This window comes from Ochotona princeps, chromosome 3 (assembly GCF_030435755.1).
Source record: "Ochotona princeps isolate mOchPri1 chromosome 3, mOchPri1.hap1, whole genome shotgun sequence".
Taxonomy (NCBI): Eukaryota; Metazoa; Chordata; class Mammalia; order Lagomorpha; family Ochotonidae; genus Ochotona; species Ochotona princeps.
In genome coordinates, this window is record NC_080834.1 from 63,006,470 (window position 1) to 63,025,176 (window position 18,707).

An 18,707-nucleotide genomic window follows, 5' to 3' on the forward strand; every position below is an offset into this window, starting at 1 on the left:
CCACTTGCAGTAGTATTTATATACGTATAATGTATTAAAGTAGTGAACAGCTTTCTATTTTCCTGGTTTAATTAAGACTTGAAATTGTAAATTTTTCTCTTTTGTTTTAGTCAGAATTGTCACCAACATTAATTTACAGGTTCAGAGTGTGTGTCTGTCTGTGTTTTCGTTTTCTGCTGCTGGCCAGAGTTGGTGGTGGCCCTGCCTCCTCTGATATTAGTGCTTTCTCAGCCTCCTCCATGCACTCGGAGCTTCTTGTGCAGACTGCCGTGCTGGTGCTACCCATGTGTGCTCCATTCCTTTCCCCCTGCCACTGCCTCCTTCCACACAGGTGCTCAACTGGAAAGGTGAATGCTTGTTCCTCTATGGGGCTGCTGCTGAGGAGGGAGGCAGCTCCACAGGTAAGAGGATGATTGGCTAGTTTTGAAATTACTTTATTCTGAAAAATATAATAAAAAACATTGGCATTAAATTGGTTAGATCCAGAAGGTTAATTATATTAAAATATTTTGTTAAATCCATTGTATTTCCCTAGATACATGATTTTCTGAGTTATAATAAAGTCATATTTGCAGCATGACTTACTGTTTTTTGTCCATCTTATCAAATACAATGCTAGTCTAATTTTGCTTTATGTTTTTAGAAAAATGGTAACAGAGGGATGGGTGTTTAACCTAGTAATTGAAATGCAAATTAATATATCCGTGTCCTGTACTGGGGTCCTGGGCTTAATACCCTGCTCTGAACCCTGGCTCCGGTTTCCTGCTCGTGCAGACCCCTGGGGCAAGGCAGGCTGCTGGAAGCAGTTGAGTTCCTGTTTCCCGTGTGAGAGACCTGGACTGTGTTTTGAGGTTCTGCCTCCAGCCTCTGTGGTCATTCAGGGAGTGAGCCAATAAATCCTCTGATTTTCTTTGCCTCTCTGCTTTTCACACTTAAAAGTGTACACACTGATTAGAAAAGAAAAGAAAATGTTACTTTTCAGTTAGAAACAGTTTACTACATGTGCATAATAAAGCTCATTTTGTAATTAAACTAATTATTTGATAGTTCCATGAGTTAACAAGTTACATAGATAGTGGTAGTACTACTTACAGCATTGTGTTTTTTATGATGTAAAGAAATGAACAGTACTGGTGTATAGCATAGCATACCATGTATGTATAGGAAGTTGCTAACTTAATTAGTAGCATGGAGAAAGTATAATTATTCTTTCTTTAAAAAATTCCTTTAATAAGATGACATTGTGCAGAAGAATATAATATTCTTTTGATTTTGCTGCAGATAATAAAAATGGGAAGTTATTAAGTTGTGATCACAACAAACAAGAACAAAGAGTAACAAACCAAATTATGTGTAAATATTTAGTATTAAATAAAAGTAACATTTGAGGTCTGAAAAAAAGAATCAAGAGCATCTCTATAGTAATTTGTTTAAGAAAATGAACATTGTATAAGAAGACAAATTCCACAAGTATTAAAGACTTCAGTTACTTAAATTATGAACCAATAAAAACACTAGTGGATGATATAAATGTTAATATATGCTTGGAGGAAAAAGAATTTTTCCAAGGAAGACCACAGGCACAAACCATGAATTGAAAAATGCATAAATCTTAACAGTAAGACTTTATTTTTAGGATTAATTTTATTGGAAAGGCAGATACAAAGAGAGAAGGAGAGATAGAAAGATTTTCCATCTGCTGATTCACTTCTGAAGTGGCCGCAATGGCCAGAGTGGAGCCAATCTCAAGCCAGGAGCCAGGAGCTTCTTCTGGGCCTCCCACGTGGATGCAGAATCCTAAGGCTTTGGGCTATCCTCTAGTGCTTTCCCAGGCCACAGGCAGGGAGCTGTGTGGGAAGTGGAGCAGCCAGGACATGAACTGGCAATCATTTGGCATCCCAGTCATTGCAAGGCGAGGACTTTAGCCACTAGGCTATTGCGCCAGGCCTGAACAGTAATATTCTTAAAAAAAAAAGTGTTTCACAAAGGCAAAAACAAAGTCTAATAAAAAAAATGAGACATACAATGCTATGTGATTATGTAACTAGTTCTGGTGACACACAGAACAGAAAAAGAACATTGCAAATTACTATGAAAATAATAAAACTAATGGGAAAGCAGGTATAGGGTTACCACATACAGTTCCCTAAAGAAAAAGAAAAATAATAACAAAGGAGGCAGGCATTTATTCTAGTGGGTAAGGCACCTGTTGGGATGCCCACATTTCCTACTAAGTGAGAATTCCTGACTCACTTCTAGCTCCTGACTCTCATTTCCTTCTCATGCACCCCCAGTGAGGCAGTGGTTTGGTTCAAGTGGTTGAATTCAGTTTCTGATCCTAGCTTCAGTCCAGCCCAGCTCCACATACTGTAGGCATCTGGAGAACGAACCAGTCAATGACGCTTTTTGTACATTTAAAAACTCCTAATGGTAATAAGTGTAATACTTCATCCTTGTTGATAATAAAATATTATTAACACTATTAATTACATAAAGCTCAACCTTATAGCAGCAAAAAGAAAACTAGTTAAGCACAAATGTTAAAGGTTGATAATGATATGCACCATTGAAAAAGAAAGAAATATCTCTCTCTGAACCATTGGCAAGGGGATATAAATTGATTCTATTTCTCTGAAAGGAAATTTGTGAATTTAGGTGTTTACACACTGATTCAGCTGTTCTGTTAGGAATTTAATTTTAAAAAATAATACAGATTGCCAGCATTGCAAACAGTTGTTTCATCAGCCATTCCACATATGTGCCCTAGAAATATGTGTTCTTGAATTAAAACTTCATATTTTTGTGTTTTAGCAACTAACAAATAAATACGTGTACATAGGAAGATGTCATGCCCTTATGGGTATTTGTGGGTGGCGTATGCATGCATGTGGGGGCTATGCAGAGATAAGCTCCTCCTAGGGATTGTGTGCTGAATACTATTCATCTCTAGGTTGTATAATTACTGCTAATGTTTGTTTTTCTGTCTATACTTGCTGTATTTACAAAATATTTGGCAATTAGCATGTTTTAATGTTACATTCAAGAAATAACTGAAAATTTTTTTTCAATAGAATTTTTCACAGAATGTTCTAAAGTTAGAACTACCTTGGATATAACCATTTTAATGAAAACAGTTTATGTTGTTTTTTATATTAGAATGAAAAAAAACTTGAAAAGGAAAAGAAGAAGCAGGAGCTGGAGAAAAGCAATGATGGCTGTTCCCTGAAACTTCAGATGGACCATGAACAAATAGAGACACAGAGCCGAATCAGTGACAACAGCCAAAAAAACGAGTTTGGAATAGCAGAAAATTATAAAGAGGCATTGACACAGCAGTTGGCGAATGAGGATGAGACAGACCAGCAGTCTTCAGAATCAGGTGATAAAAATAATTGTTTCATGTGTATATAAAACTTAGTTGTGCTTCATTTATCATATTTTATACAAAATTCTGCAATATTTAGTCTACAAATACATATATATCAGATTTTCTCAACAGCTCTAGCTGTTCATTAGCTAATTTTATTTTCATAAATGTGTGATATAGAATATAAGCCTACAGAAATTTTCAAAATGTATTTAGCTTCTGTAAGTGTGTTTGTTAAAGCCTCATAATGCTACAGTCAGCAGCATTTCCTGTATAGACTAGCTATATATACATATAGTGTGCTAACATAATCAGTGGATTTTTTTTTTTAAGTTTGTGTCTTTATCTTAAAGAGTTAGAGAGAGAGGGAGAGACAGGGAGAAAGAGATGATCCATCTGCTCACTGGTTCCCTGCCCGGGTGGCAGCACAGCCAGGGCTGGGCACAGCCAAAGCCATGCACTTCTGGGTTTCCCCATGAGTGACAGAAGTCCGACCTCTGTGGCTTTTATTGCTTTTTCCAGGTCTGCCTGGAGCTGGACTCGAAGAGGAGCAGAGGGACTCAAATTGGTACCTGAATGGGTTGCTGATTTGCAGGCAGCACTTTAACTTCGCCACACCACAGTCCTGGCCCCAGAATTATTATTATTATTTTTTTAATATTTTGTCAGCCACTGTCACTTTATTTTTCAGCTTTATCTGTTTGTTTGTGAAACAGGAAGAAGGTGAAACAAAGATAAAGAGAGCTTTGTCCACCAAATCCCTATGATATTCAGGGTTAGATCAGGAACAAAGCTGCAAGTCAGAAATACTGTCTATCCAGGTCACTTGCAAGAGTGGCGGGAACATAACTGCTTGAGGCATCATCATTGTTCCAAGAGTGTATGTTACCAGGAAGCTGCACTTAGCAACCATAACTGGAAATAAAACCCAGGTGCTAGGATGTGGGATACTAGTACCTTATCCCTAACTAGGCTTTAACTGCCTGGCCCCTTTAATATCATACAGAATCTTCAACTAATAATCGCTTTCCTATTTCTAACTGGTTATGTGACTGAAAAAGAAGTTTCATATTTTTTGTTGTCGTAGATAGACTATGTTTAGAATAAAACAAACTGTGACAGAATCCTAACTCCCTTCTGGTGGAAATCGGGGAGAAGTCCTACCCGTGGACTGTGTAAGGCTTGTGAAATCATTCAGTCTGGTCTTGCCAAAGCAGTGGGAGGTAGGACTTGAAATTCAGTAAACCTATATAGAAGGCTAATTTTTACTTTGATAATTTCATAATGGTCATCAAATAGTGTTATAAATGTCTAAATTATCCTTGGCAGAAAAAAAAAATTGTTCTCCTCCCCGTACTAAATAATCTTAAGTTATATACCATCGTTGAGTTTTCATCTTTTGTGTAGTAATGAGAGCATCTTTTTCACCCATCATCTGTGGTGACCTCCAATTCCTTGCACAGTGTCTTCCTCATGGGAAATGCACAATAACTGTTTTTTTCTTCCTCTTCCTAGTTAATGATATAGATTCACTGTATGTAAGAATTTTATTTTTACATAGTATCGTAGATTAATAGAAAATAAATTAAATAGTTAAGGTACTCATTAGTAACATTAATTATCTTGCTGAGTACAAAATATTAAGATGTAGAAGGTGCACATTTTGCCAGGCAGCCAGATTCATACCTGTTTTTAACTGTCAGCAGATAAGGGGAGGGGAATGGGTAGCAGTTTTGCCAGTTATAAGATGCCTCTTGGTATTTTTGAATTCCGTATAGGAATGCCTTATTAGAGTTGAGGAGGCCTATTTGTTTCCAATTCAGCCTCATTGCTATTGCTTACAATGGGGAGCAGCAGCAGGTGATGGCTCCAAGTACGTGGGTGTCTGCTACCCAAATAGGATGTGTGGGTGGAGTCTAGGCTCCCACCTTGATTCTGTCTCCTGTTAATGCATACCTTAGAGGCAGTCAGCAGGTGGTGGCACACATGGTTAGGTGTCTGCCACCCATGTTGGAGAACTGGATTGAGTTCCATGCTCCTGGCATTGGCCTGGCGTGGTGGGTGAGAGATATCTCTGTTTCTTTGCCTGAGATGATGATGATAATAATAATAATAATAATCATAAGTTCCCTTATATAAATGACAATATCATTTGGTATTGAATTTGGAGAAGTTGAATAACCTTTTTTAAGATGAATGTGTCTTGTGAGCATCAAGGCCAGAACCCCAGTCCAGAACTTGTGACCTGCTCCACACCCTCTGCTCTTCCATGACATTGCCCTTTATGAAGTAGGTACATTTTTGGAGCTTGCTTTATGTAGTCCCACCTGTAAAGCTGACAGTTCTTAGCTTTGGTCTGGATTGAAATGTCTCAGATGGCACTAATTTACTAGAAGCATATTTTTTTTGAAGATTTATTTTTATTTACTTGAAAAGTAGAGTAAGAGAGAGATGTTCCATTTGCTGGTTCACTGCCTGGATGAGCCTGACAGCCACGCCTGGGTCTGGCTGAAGGCAGAGCTAGGAACTTCATCCAAGTCTCCCACATGAGTGGCAGGGGCATAGGCACTTGAGTCATGTTCTGCTGCCTTCCCAGGGAGCTGGGTCAAAGGGGGGCAGTTGGGTCTCAAACTGGCATACCTTTGTATGGCGTGGCTTAAACCACTATGCTACAACACCAGCCTCCCCCCCTAATCTATTTCTAGATATGGAAAGAGCATAAATTTCATTCTGCTTCGTCTATTAATGTCATTTTTGGTTTATAGATACAGATATAGATAACAAAAATTCTTTGTTTTAGGGTTATTTTCATGAGAAATATGTTTAGATATAATTGTGGTCCTTTTTCACATTTCAAATAATTTTGGAACAATTTATGTGTAGAACTACATGCTACTTATCCCACTGGAAAAACACTCTTTTCCTTCCCTAGGCCATTCTAAATTTTGCGGAAGGCCTGCAGATAGATAAATTGTATTTGCTTATAATGCCATTTGAACTAAATAAAAGTTGCTTTGGAACTGTCAAGTGGGAGTTGGTATTTTGACATAGAGGGTTAAACCACTGCTTGTGATTGTAGCATCCCATATCTGAGTGCCAGTTCAAATTCTTGCTGCTCTGTTTCCAGTCTGACTCCCTGGTAATGTGTGTGGGGATAGCAAAGGACAACTCAGGCACTTCCTTGGGTAACCACCAAATTGCATGGGAAACCTGGAGGGAATGTGTGGTGTTTGCCCTCTGCCTGGCCCAGCGTTGGCTGTTGCTGATAACTGGGGAATGACCAGTTGACAGAAGATCTCTCTGCGGTTCTCTAACTTTCAAATAAATAAATCTCCTCAAAACAAGTTTCAAGTATAAACTTGCTTGTTGTTTTTAGCATATTTACCAATAATTCATTGATTTGGTGAGAATTATTTTTAAAAATCTGTCTCACTGAACAAATCTGCATTTGATTATTGATAAAATTTCCAAAAGTAAATAGGAGATGTCTGTACAATAGAGTCTCAATAATTCAATGTTATTATTTGTTTTTTGTTATGGAAGATCACTTCTCCCTAAAGATACAAAGTTCCTTCTTTATATTTCCACAGATAACAATAAAAAGAAGACTAAGAAACTAAGAATGAAAAGGAGTCATCGAGTAGAACCAGTGAATACAGATGATTCAGCAACGAAGAGTCCAACTCCACCGCCACCTCCTCTTCCTGGTGAGTCAACTGAGCTCCACACTAAACTTAGGAACATTAAATGCAAAGAAATAGAAATTGTGTGGCACTTTATTCTCTGCATTTGTTATCTTGTGAGTTTGTGAAAATAATCTTTTATTCTACTTTGTTCAATATTTATTCGCACAAATAATTAATTTTTAATAAATGTTTTATGAAAATAAAATATAACTAAACACTATTAATAAAACCTTATCCAGTACTTCTAGAATGTAATCAAATTGTATTTGAAATATCAGTACCCCTATTACTAGAAGAAATTTAAGTTTAAGGAAAAAACTGCTAATGCAAGCTTTATTATTTTTTTAGAATTTTTTGGAATTCTATGTCTCATGTTGCAAGTTAATATCTGAAACTCTAAATTTAAGAACTTACCTATGTACGTCCAACATACGTATTCACCTCTTACGTTGATAGGAGTAGTAGTGGAATAAAGCTTGTAAAACGCTAGAGCATACCTCTCCAGTAATCATACCTTTTTGGCTCTGAGCATAGTACCTCACCAATGATGAATGCTTAATTAATATCTGGTGATTGAGTAAATATATTCTTAACATCTGGATGTTTCCATTAACTTTTTTTTGAAGATTTTGTTCCACTTAAGACTTAATTTTTGCTAAGGGTTGGAATGATAATATTGAGAATGCTTATATTTTACATTAAAGGTGAATAGAAACTTAAAGCAGCTATAAATAGCCCTTACACTTTTAAGTAGAAGGAGTTTTTAGCTATTTGCTGCTGTATCATTTGGTATATTTGTGTTACATTTAATGTCATGTATACTTCCTGTGAAGGAAGGGACCCCTTCAACAAGCTTGAAGACATTATTTAACAGTTTTAAAATGTTTTTCTTTTTCTTTAGTTGGCTGGGGAACCCCCAAAGTCACTAGACTTCCAAAACTTGAGCCTCTTGGTGAAACACGTCATAATGGTAATGCAAATGATCAGCTCTCACATATCACCTGTCCATGTTATATCCATTTTTCTTTACCTCCTAACTTCAGCGGAATTGTTTTTACTTTTGGAAGCCTTTCAAATCCATAGCCATCTTTTTTTTATTATACAACTTTATTATTATTATTTTTTTGATACAAGTTTTGATTTTAAAGTGCACTTTGCATATGATATTTAACCTTAAAATATAGGGGTAAAACTAATACTAGCTTATGTTTATACAAATGTTTGAAAAAAAGATTTGAAATATGAGCTATTATACTTGTCCTTAACTAGTTTTAAAATCTGCACTGTCTTGTATATGTTTAGTGTGCTTAATGAGAATGCCACATTTTTCTTTCTCTACTAAAGGTATAAGCTGTTAAGTGTTAAAGCACAGTAAAGGTAAAATCATAGATAAAATCAGTAAACTAAAAAAGCTTTAGCTAAATAGAAAATTATCAGATGCTTTATTGAGTATTAAACAAATTCTGTTTATTAAAAAAATGTTTTCATTGAGTGAAATTAATATTATCTGGGGCCAGCATTGTGGTGCAGTAGAGTAATGCGCCCACATCCTATATCAGAGTGCCAGTTCAACTGCTGGCTGCTCTGCTTCCGATATAGCTTCCTGCTAATGCACTGGGAAAGGATTGGATGATGTACAAGTACTTTGGCCTCCTCAACCCAAACAAGAGACACAGATGGAATTCTGGGTTCCTGGTTTTTGCCTGACACAGACCTAACTGTTGCGGCCATTGGAGAGTGGCCTAGCACATGAAAGATCACTCTTCCTCTCCTTCCTTCTCTCTCTCTCCTTCTGTTTTTGTCTATCTTTTATTCTGCCATTTAAATAAATAAAAACAAATAAATCTCCCCCTCAAAAAAGAGAAATGAATATAGACTATAGTCTGTCAGATTTTGACATTCAAGTGTAGGCAAATAAATTGCCCAATAACAGCATCCAGTATGCTTTAATGGCTCTGTATTTCCTAATCTATAGCTTGATTTCCAATGGAGATAATTTACTAGAAAACGATCAGAAGTTCGCTTGAGAAATATATCACTATATAAAAGATAAATGATTTTTATTCAAAAAGTATGTTAGTCTAAATGTGCTATTTATATTCTTTTTCATACTGTAGATCTTTTATAATATAATATTCTTTATAGTCATTCATGAAAATTAAAGATTTTGTTTTACAGGAAAAATCATTGGACTATACCATACTTACTGAAATAATGAAGGTAGTTGAGTCACATATCTAGTTTACTGATTTTACAGGAACATTTTTATTGACTATAATAGAGTTAATTAGTATTTTATTATATGGCTGTGAGTGAACTTGTATACATTAGAATGTGTTATCAACCTAAAAATTCACTGCATTAGAAAACAAACTAGATAATACTACTGTACACACACACACACATTTACAGAAAAACAAATTTTTACTATGCTAGGTATTTTTAGTAAATTTGTCATTCAGCAAACAATTGTTTTATATCAACTAAAACATTGGTAATATCGAGATCAATAAGACATATATTCTGCCTCAATTGAGATCTTCAGATAGTAGAGAAGATAATTCTTTAGCTTACTGTAGTATAATTGACAGTAAGTGCCAAAACTGTATGAAGAGTCAGGGGAAGTAGCATTAAAATTGGATCTTCAAAGAATGGGGTGGATCTTTAAAGAATTGTGTAAGGGCCCGGTGCAATGTCCTAGTGGCTGAATCCTTACCTTGAATGCACTGGGATCCCATATAGACACCAGTTCATGTACTGGCTGCTCCACTTCCTATCCATCTCCCTGCTTGTGGCCTGGAAAAGCAGTGAAGGATGGCATAAGGCCTTGGGACCCTGCACCTGTGTGGGAGACCCGGAAGAGGCTCCTGGTGCGTGGCTTTGGATTGGCTCTGCTCTGGGGATTGAAGTCTCTTAGGGAGTGAACTAGTGGATGGAGAATCTTTCTCTTTGTCTCTCCTTCCCTCTGTAAGTCTGACTTCCCAGTTAAAATAAATAACTATTTAAAAGAAATAAAAAGATTGGGCTGAGATACAAAACAGAAGGCTTAAATAGATTATTATTTAAGGTTAGATAGATTACTCAAAGGTAAAGGGATAGAAAAGAACACGATTTATTTGGAGACTAGCATGAAGTTACCTGTGAGTGAAGCTTAGGGTTGACTGTATAAGAAAAAAGTAAACATTAGAAATAATTTAAATGGAACTGTGAGGACTAATCTTGTGTCAAAGCGGGTAAACCACTGCTTGCAACACTGGTATGCCCTATGGGCACCAGCTAGTGTCCCGGTTGCTTCTCTTACAGTCCAACTAGTGGTCTTGAAAAAGCTGTGGAGGATGGCCCAAATCTTTGGGCTCTAGCCACTCATGTGGGACACCTGGATGAAGCCCCTGGCTCCTGGCTCCTGTGGCCATTTACAGATCAACCAGCAGATGAAGGATCCTTCTATCTTGCTCTCACTCTGATTTTTTTTAAAGGGGGTGGGGCGGATTATGTGTTAGGCTAACCGGACAAGAAACACTGTTCATTTTTAGCAGAGAAATGTTATTGTAAGATCTATGCTTAGGAATAATTTTTTTTCACAATATAAAATATAGATTTGAGGGCGGATATCCATGAGGTAGACTTCCCAGTTAAGAGATTGTTCGAGTAGTCAAAGAAAGGAATGGAAATTAGAATGAAGAATGTAAAAAATTAGGCAAGGAGTATCCTAGCAGTTTGAAGAACTAATATTTGATGGGTGGAAGTGTGACTTGAAGATGAGAGGAAAAGTATAATTTAGCCCATTACACACATTTTCCCTTTATATCTGAAAGCACATTGACAAAAGCAAATAGACAACAAATAAGTGGCAAACTGGAGTTGATAATTAAAATTCAACTGCAGTTTGCTTAGTGGTTAAAATATATACTGTGATGAAAAACAATTTGCCAAAGTTGGTTGGTAATGTTTTTATAAATTTATTTGAAAGGCAGAGTTACAGAGAGCAAGAGACAGAGAGCATCCACCATCGCCTGCTTTGCTACCAGGTGGCAGCAGCAGTCCGAGCTGGGCACAGCCAGAACCAGGAGCCTGCAACTCCTTATGAATCTCCCACGTGGCTAAGAGAGTTAATACTCGGGCCATTACTACATTCACAGGCATCTTGGAAAGGATGTGCATTGGAAGTGGAGATGCTGGGATTGAACTTTTTGGGATGGTGTGTCATAGGCAGTGGCTTAATCCACTGTGCCGTGATGCCAATGCCATTGTTGGAGAGTTTTTAAGGCAGATTCTCATTTATCCTTTGTCTATAAATATTTACTTTAGTAGAGGTTTGATTCTATTTATCTGATTACCTTTATTGTCTGCCACGCTTGATCAGTCTAACAGGTAACAGTTAATAATGTGTGAGAAGAGAGTTAAAAATTGATTTTATATTCACTTCATGAGTACTCTTATCTGTACTTTGTTATGTGTTAAGTGTTATATATTGTGAGATAAAAGGTTTCAGTTAGAAATACTAAATTCAAGCTATGTTTTTTTTCAATTCATAAGATTATGAAGATAAAATTTTGCATTTGATAGTCTCATTGCTCTTCAACTTTCATTTTAAAAACAGGACGGTGGGGCCCAGCACGGGAGCCTAGTGGCTAAAGTCCTCACCTTGCATTTGTCCGGGATCTAATATGGGCACTGGCTTTTGTCCCGGATACTCTACTTCTTTCCGAGCTCCCTGCTTGTGGCTTTGGAAAGCAGTAGAGATGGCTCAAAACGTTGGGACATTGCGCCATATGGGAGACCCAGGAGTAGCTCCTGGCTCCTGCCTTTGGATTAGCTCAGCTCTGGGCATTGCTGCCACTTGGGAAGTGAAACAGTGGATGCAAGATCTTTCTTTCTGTGTCTCCTTCTCTCTGTATATCTGCCTTTCCAATAAAAATAAATAAGTCTTAAAAAAAAACACAGCAAACTTAGGAGCCAATGTCTAAATGAGGTGACAGTTATTATTGTCATTTAGTTGGGCACTAAATTCAGCTAAGGCACTAAGAAACCTAGTTTGTAAGAAAAAAACTATTCAGTTTTGTGGTAAAGAGATAAACTCGCCATGGAAATAGATTTCAAAGAAACATTATTTGTCCATTTGATTTACTTTAATATTTACATATTTTGACACTAAATTCATTTTAGAAAGTTTTCTTTAAATTCTAGAAGTAAAAACCAATTAGAAAACATTTCACTGTGGGTTTTGAGTTCTGCTATGTATTAATATTTTCACTAATTTTGAACTCGAGATTAAAAAAGGCATACTTTAAATTTATCCAAATAGTCATCTGTTTCCATGTTATTTATAGCAGTAATAACTAGCAAGTATATGGCAGTTTTCTAGGATTTTTAGCTTTTTATGTACTTCCTTTAAAAAGATCTGTTTATTTTTGAAGGACATAGAAAGAGGGAGAGACAGAGAGATCTTCCGTTCACTTGTCTCCTTCCTGAAAGGCTACATTGGTCTAAGCCAGGAGACAGCTGCTTCATCGGCTCTGCTCCGTCAGTGGTCGGGGCCATAGCACCTGGGCTGTCATCCGTGGCTTCCCCAGGCCATTAGCAGGGAGCTGGATGAGAAGTGGGGCAGCAAGGCATGAACTGGCACTCATATGGAATGCTGGTGTCTTATGTAGTGGCTTTACCCACTAGGCTACAATGCTGCCCTGGTTTCCAATATTTTTAAGTCAGTCTTAATTATTTTTGTCTGTTTGCTTTCTGTTTGTTTTCCCCGGAGATGTATTTCTGAGTAAGTGGTAGTTTTATCTGCTACACCATGGCACTAGCATCTGTTTATCTCTTTCATTCTCTCAGATAATCGTAGGAGGTGGGTAGAAATATCCACCCCTCCCCCCTTTTTCTAATCACAAAACTGTACAGCTAGTGAGTGGCAGCAGGATTTAAACTTTGGTCTGTTCAGCTTTGAAACCCATATATTTAACTTTGTTGTATCACTGCATGAGGGTTTGTTAAATTATCCTTGTAATGAAGTTTTTGGTTTGAATTGGTTTGAAAATACTTTTTCTATAATACCTCTTTAATTATAAATGATTGTGTGCATCTGTGCTTTTATAGTAATTTCTAGGTAGTAGACCAGTAAGTAATTATCAGGTGACAGGTTATATTTACTTTTAAATTTATAGCCAAATTTGTTATGATTATGAAGTAGACATTTACTTTGAAGGACAAAATAGGATATTTTTGTGGCATAAAATACACCCTGATTTACTGAACTATAGTGAAGCATTAGTTTAAATGATTCCAATTTCCTAGAACACTGTTCTCTTTCATTCATTTTGTTTTCTTAAAATACTTTGTTATAAAAGCCACTGAATAAGCTCATGGGAATACAGATGATTTATCCAAACTTTAGGAACAGGTTCCTTAGCTTTTTAACATATATTTCTAACATTTATTGTTTTATTTGAGAGGCAAATTTATAGAGATAGAAGGAGAAGTAGTGAAAAATTGGTTCACTCTCCGAATGACTACAAGCGGAATGATCTGAAGCTGGAGTCAGGAGCTTCTTCCAGGTCTCTCACAGGAGTGCAGGGACCCAAGGAGTTAGGCTGTCTTCTGCTGCCTCCCCAGGCACATTAGCAGGGAGCTGGGTTGGAAGTGGAGCAGCTAGGAATTGAATTGGTTCCAGTAAGGGATGCCAGCATCATAGGCAGAGGCTTAACCTAAGGCATTATGGTGCTAGCCCTGGTTTTTAATGTTTTATATTTGTTCTAGTGTAATATGAATGTGTAATTAGAAACAAGCCATAGTAAATGTAAGTTGACTTTTTACTAAAGTAGGTATTAATATATAATCTACTGTTAAGAATGTACTTTACCAGTTGTATTTTCAGTTTGCTCAAGTTAAAAATTTTTTTTTTAAATTTCCCCAAGATACCTTATTTTTTTTAAAAGCACTGGTTGTAAAAATAATTAATTATTTCAGAAAGCTTGATTTCCCCTTAACTACTGTGTGTTTGGTTTCCCTTTTTCAATGTAGATTTCTATGGGAAGCCACTGCCTCCTGTGTCTGTGCGACAGAGACCTAACAGTGATGCGCATGACGTGATCTCATAACCTCGTCCTATGGATTAGCTCTCATAATTCCGGCAAGATGTCCTGAGACTTCCTCCTTTCTCAAAGAAAACCTCTGAGGGTTAATGATTGGCGCGAGATAACCATGTTGGTTTCCGGGATCTGACTTGATGTTTGACTGCTCTACATTCTTCGTGGTTTAAAAGAGAAAGGAAACAGAATGATCTGTAGATTGCTCTGAGCGTTTGGACCATATTAACAAGATTGAATATTGACCTTTTGGTTGGCATCTTCTCACTCTTGGGCATATTCCTGAAGGAAAATCTCTTCAGAAATAGAGCCAATGGACTCTGCATACCTTCTTTACTATTTGTTTAATACTCTTTATTTCTACATATTAAACATTTTTATAGGATGCATAAGAGAATTGGGAGATTATTAGCCAAATTTTAAACTATTTTTATATTTTTCTAAAGCTTGGTTAGAAATTTTATTATTTTACTGAATGTGCACTTTTCTTAGATGATTTCTTTAAATTGTGTGTGGAAAACAGTTAAGTTATTTGTCAGACCATGAAAAGTACTCCTACAAAAAGGATATATTTATATGGCTTTAAGTATGTTTTATAATGATATGGTTTCTAAAGCGTACATCAAAATTTTACATCATCTTTAAAATGATACTTTTTTTATAAAGCAGATTCTGAGGTTTTTATTCTGCCAAATTATGTAATTTGGAATAAATACTCAAGAAGAAAGTTCAGTTTTGTTACTGTCATTTTGTTTTCTCTTGTGATGATCTCAATAAAGGAAACGGATTTAAAATACCCTTTTTATTTAAATGTTTTGATTTTAATAGCTCTGTGTACTACTAAAAGTCCCAATAAACCCTTGTCTTAAGGGTTAGTCCTGATCACAGACCATTGGGCTTCCTGTCAGAATCTACAGTGCTTTGTTTACTCACTCCCATCTTGCAATTAAAAACAAAAAGACTAGAACAGCCACTGTAGGTCTAAAGACTGACTTGGGCACCAGTGTTCAAAATACAAATGTTGGTTCAAACTTACTTTAGATTTCTAAAATTTTCAAGTTAAAATGGTAACACTTTCAGTGAGATTGGCATTTGTAAAGTTCTCTGTTCATTTGTCATTTAAATAAACTGTTAGATGTGTATTTTGAGTGTTAGATTTACAACGTTGAATTGAATTAAAAGTATATTTAAGAATACAGTAAGACAGCTCTTACTTCCCTTTACTAAGTCTGATACAAGTGGCACCTTACACTGACAACAGACCTACCTAGTGTTTGATGATGATTTTGCTGAGTGTGTCACACAGTTTAACACGACTACTTTTAAAGTTTTGTTATAGAGCATAATTTTATTCACATTTTTTAATTCACTGAATTTTATTAATCAGGTTACTTGTCACTACAGTCCACATTGTACAGATTCCTGGAGTTTTCACATGGGACCTAAATGGCACACTAAATAAAAGCATTCTCGTGTATATATAAATGTCATAGCAACCTAAATTGGATAAGTAAGTGAAATGTGAGGAAAACTACCACAGTAAGATGGGATGTAAGAAATGGGTTTTAGTGGGATAGTTATATATTGTTTTAGTTTCTTTTGTAACATTTACATATTTTGACACTAAATTCATACTTTTGTCATTTTTTAATACTCATCTAGTTTGAGAGTTAAATGTGTTTGAAATCTGTTTCCTACCGTTATTTACTGTAGATTACAGTGATTGCTGACTGCTTTTAATGAAAATAAAAATGCTTTTCAAATTAAATACAAAATAATTTTATATAGCTCATTAAAATAATTTCTATTATTAAAACATGAATATACTTTTAAGGTATTTTATAATTCCAGATGGATTTTAATAATTAAATGGTTATTTTGTTATATGCTGCACTTTTATTCTTAATCATTCTGTATGGCATTTTCATGTAATAAAATAATTTATATTAGTATATTGTTTCTCTTTTCATTTGGCGAATTTAAATGGTTTCTTTGTATAATAACAGCCCTTAAAATATAACAGTTGTACACAACAAATAACATACATAACATAACATGTTATACATAACATCATATCATCTTAAATTAAGGCAAACATGTGTTATCTAACCTTTTGGGATTGGCTCATTTCCCTTAGCATTATGGTTTCCAGTTTGGCCCATTTGGCCACAAAGAACTGCATTTTGTTTTTTTTAATAGCTGAGTAGTATTCCATGGAGTAGATGAACCATAGCTTTTGTATCCAATCCTTTGTTGATGGGCATTTTGGCTGTTTCCATGTTTTTGCAATTACTGATTGTGCTGCTATGAACATAGGAGTGCATGTTGGTTTCTCATAAAACAATTGTTCTGGATATATTCCTAGGAGTGCTATTGCTGGATCATACGGTATGTTGAATTTGAGTTGTTTGAATATTCTCCATACTGATTTCCATAGAGGCTGTACCAGCCTGCAGCCCCACCAGCAGTGTAGGGTTCCCTTTTCCCCACAACCTCGCCAACAAGTGTTGTTGGTGCTTTTATTCATGTGGGCCAGTCTTACTGGCGTTAGGTGGTACCTCATTGATGTTTTAATTTGGATTTCCCTTATTGCCAGGGAACTTGAGCATTTTTTCATATGTTTAAACTAAAATTTTTAAAATAGTTAAAATGTTTAACTAAAATTGAAATGTCAATGAGGTGGTCACAGAAGGTGGTTAAGAACTCGCATTTACTTTTAACATATTGGTTACTCATTACTATGTCAATTAATTCCATAATGATGTAAATTTTTGCTGATGGTATGTTGGAGCTTTTAATTGATCGGGATGATACTCTGCTGGCTCTGTCTTCAGACCAGAGAGGGTATACCTAAGAAGCCGTTGAACTTGACTGGACAATAAGATGCTGGACTCTATGTTTGGTATATGCTTGCAATGGGGGAATCTCAACTGAACTTGAACTGTGGTTATGCAACAAGGTGGAGGAATCCACCATGGTGGGAGGGTTTGGGGAGGGGTGGAGAGAATCCAAGTACCTATGAAACTGTGTCACATAATACAATGTAATTAATGATTTAAAAATAATAAATTAAAGCATAAAACAAAAAATATAAGTTGTAGCAATGTAAATGAACATATTAAAATAGTGCAATTTTCATCATTTTATATGAAAGTTTTACAAGTTTTTGTGTATGTGGCAAAGAATGTTGTCATTTTTTTTTAAAGATTTATTCATTTTTTTTTATTACAGCCAGATATACAGAGAGGAGGAGAGACAGAGAGGAAGATCTTCCGTCCGATGATTCACTCCCCAAGTGAGCCGCAACGGGCCGATGCGTGCCGATTTGAAGCAAGGAACCTGGAACCTCTTCCAGGTCTCCCACGCGGGTGCAGGGCCCCAATGCATTGGGCCGTCCTCAACTGCTTTCCCAGGCCACAAGCAGGGAGCTGGATGGGAAGTGGAGCTGCCGGGATTAGAACCGGTGCCCATATGGGATCCCGCGGCTTTCAAGGCGAGGACTTTAGCCACTAGGCCATGCCGCCGGGCCCTGAATGTTGTGATTTTTAAAAGTTAATTTTTGATTCTGAATGATGTGATGTGTGTCATGTTAAAACTAAGGTATGTTTTATTTTAAAAGATAATGCTGTATGTCTTCATAAATGGATATGTACATACCACGTCTATGATGTAGCATGTAATTAACAGCAAGTATCAAACTATGCCTTGAAAGTACATTAGAAAGAAATGTTGCAAAATGCTGACAGTTTCTGTCTTGTTTTATCAAATTTTTGAACCATATTTATAGTTTTATGCAGGGAAGAGCAAATTAGAAATTTACATCCATTATTTAAATGCATGTTTTCTGCCATTTTAGCATGAAGCGACCTTTTGAATTCATTTTGAACGTAAAAATCCCTACGAATATCCTGGAACAGCTCCCCACTACAAATTACCAGTATGTTTGCAACTGACATTTTGCCAAATATTCTCTTACTGTGCCAACAGTTTGAATTGATCCTTGTTTTATTGCACCATGCTGTTCCTGCCACTCAGTTTCTCCCATTCCAACTAAAGGAATCAAATGCTTCCAGGTGGCAAAGACTTCTCGGCAGTGAAACTGCGTATACAAATGAAGGGGTTGCCTATAAACTTCATTATTCTTGGATTTAATAGCTAAACTTTCCTTTAAGTGACATACTACTTTGAGTCTCAGATACTAATACTGCTTATGTATGAATATATATATGTACATTTCAGATCTTATTTCAAAACTTAGATTATTTGTGGTATGGTGTGGTGTGGTTATCAAAACAGCAATAATCCTTTACCTTGGTGATGACAGATTAACAGAAAGCCTTGTTATATTTTTGTTTTTTAGAAAAATTGGAGCAGAGAAATGAGTTTAATGAAAGAAATCAGGTTAAAATTAAATGGAACATTGGAAAAATTATTTGCTCTTTTTAAGACATGAATTACAAATTGCCAGGGCCAGCCGTGTGGCATATCTGGTTAAATCTCTACCTGCAATGCCGCCATGCCACTTAGGCACTGGTTCAAATCCAAGCTGGTTCCACTTCCAGTCCAACTCCC

General features: G+C 36.2%; 1 protein-coding gene across 2 annotated transcripts in view; it reads left to right on the top strand.

Moving 5' to 3' along the window:
- The window catches only part of ARL13B (ADP ribosylation factor like GTPase 13B), a 69,775-nt gene extending 54,908 nt beyond the window's left edge, over positions 1 to 14,867 (top strand). Inside the window, exons 7-10 of one of the 2 annotated variants that reach the window (XM_004596562.2) lie at positions 3,157 to 3,379; positions 6,958 to 7,074; positions 7,955 to 8,023; positions 14,071 to 14,867. In XM_004596562.2, the coding sequence (XP_004596619.2) occupies positions 3,157 to 3,379; positions 6,958 to 7,074; positions 7,955 to 8,023; positions 14,071 to 14,147 (486 nt within the window). In that variant the 3' untranslated portion in view covers positions 14,148 to 14,867. The remainder of the gene's footprint in view (positions 1 to 3,156; positions 3,380 to 6,957; positions 7,075 to 7,954; positions 8,024 to 14,070) is intronic. The other variant, XM_058661774.1, reaches the window with a different exon arrangement.
- Positions 14,868 to 18,707: the final 3,840 nt, after the last annotated feature.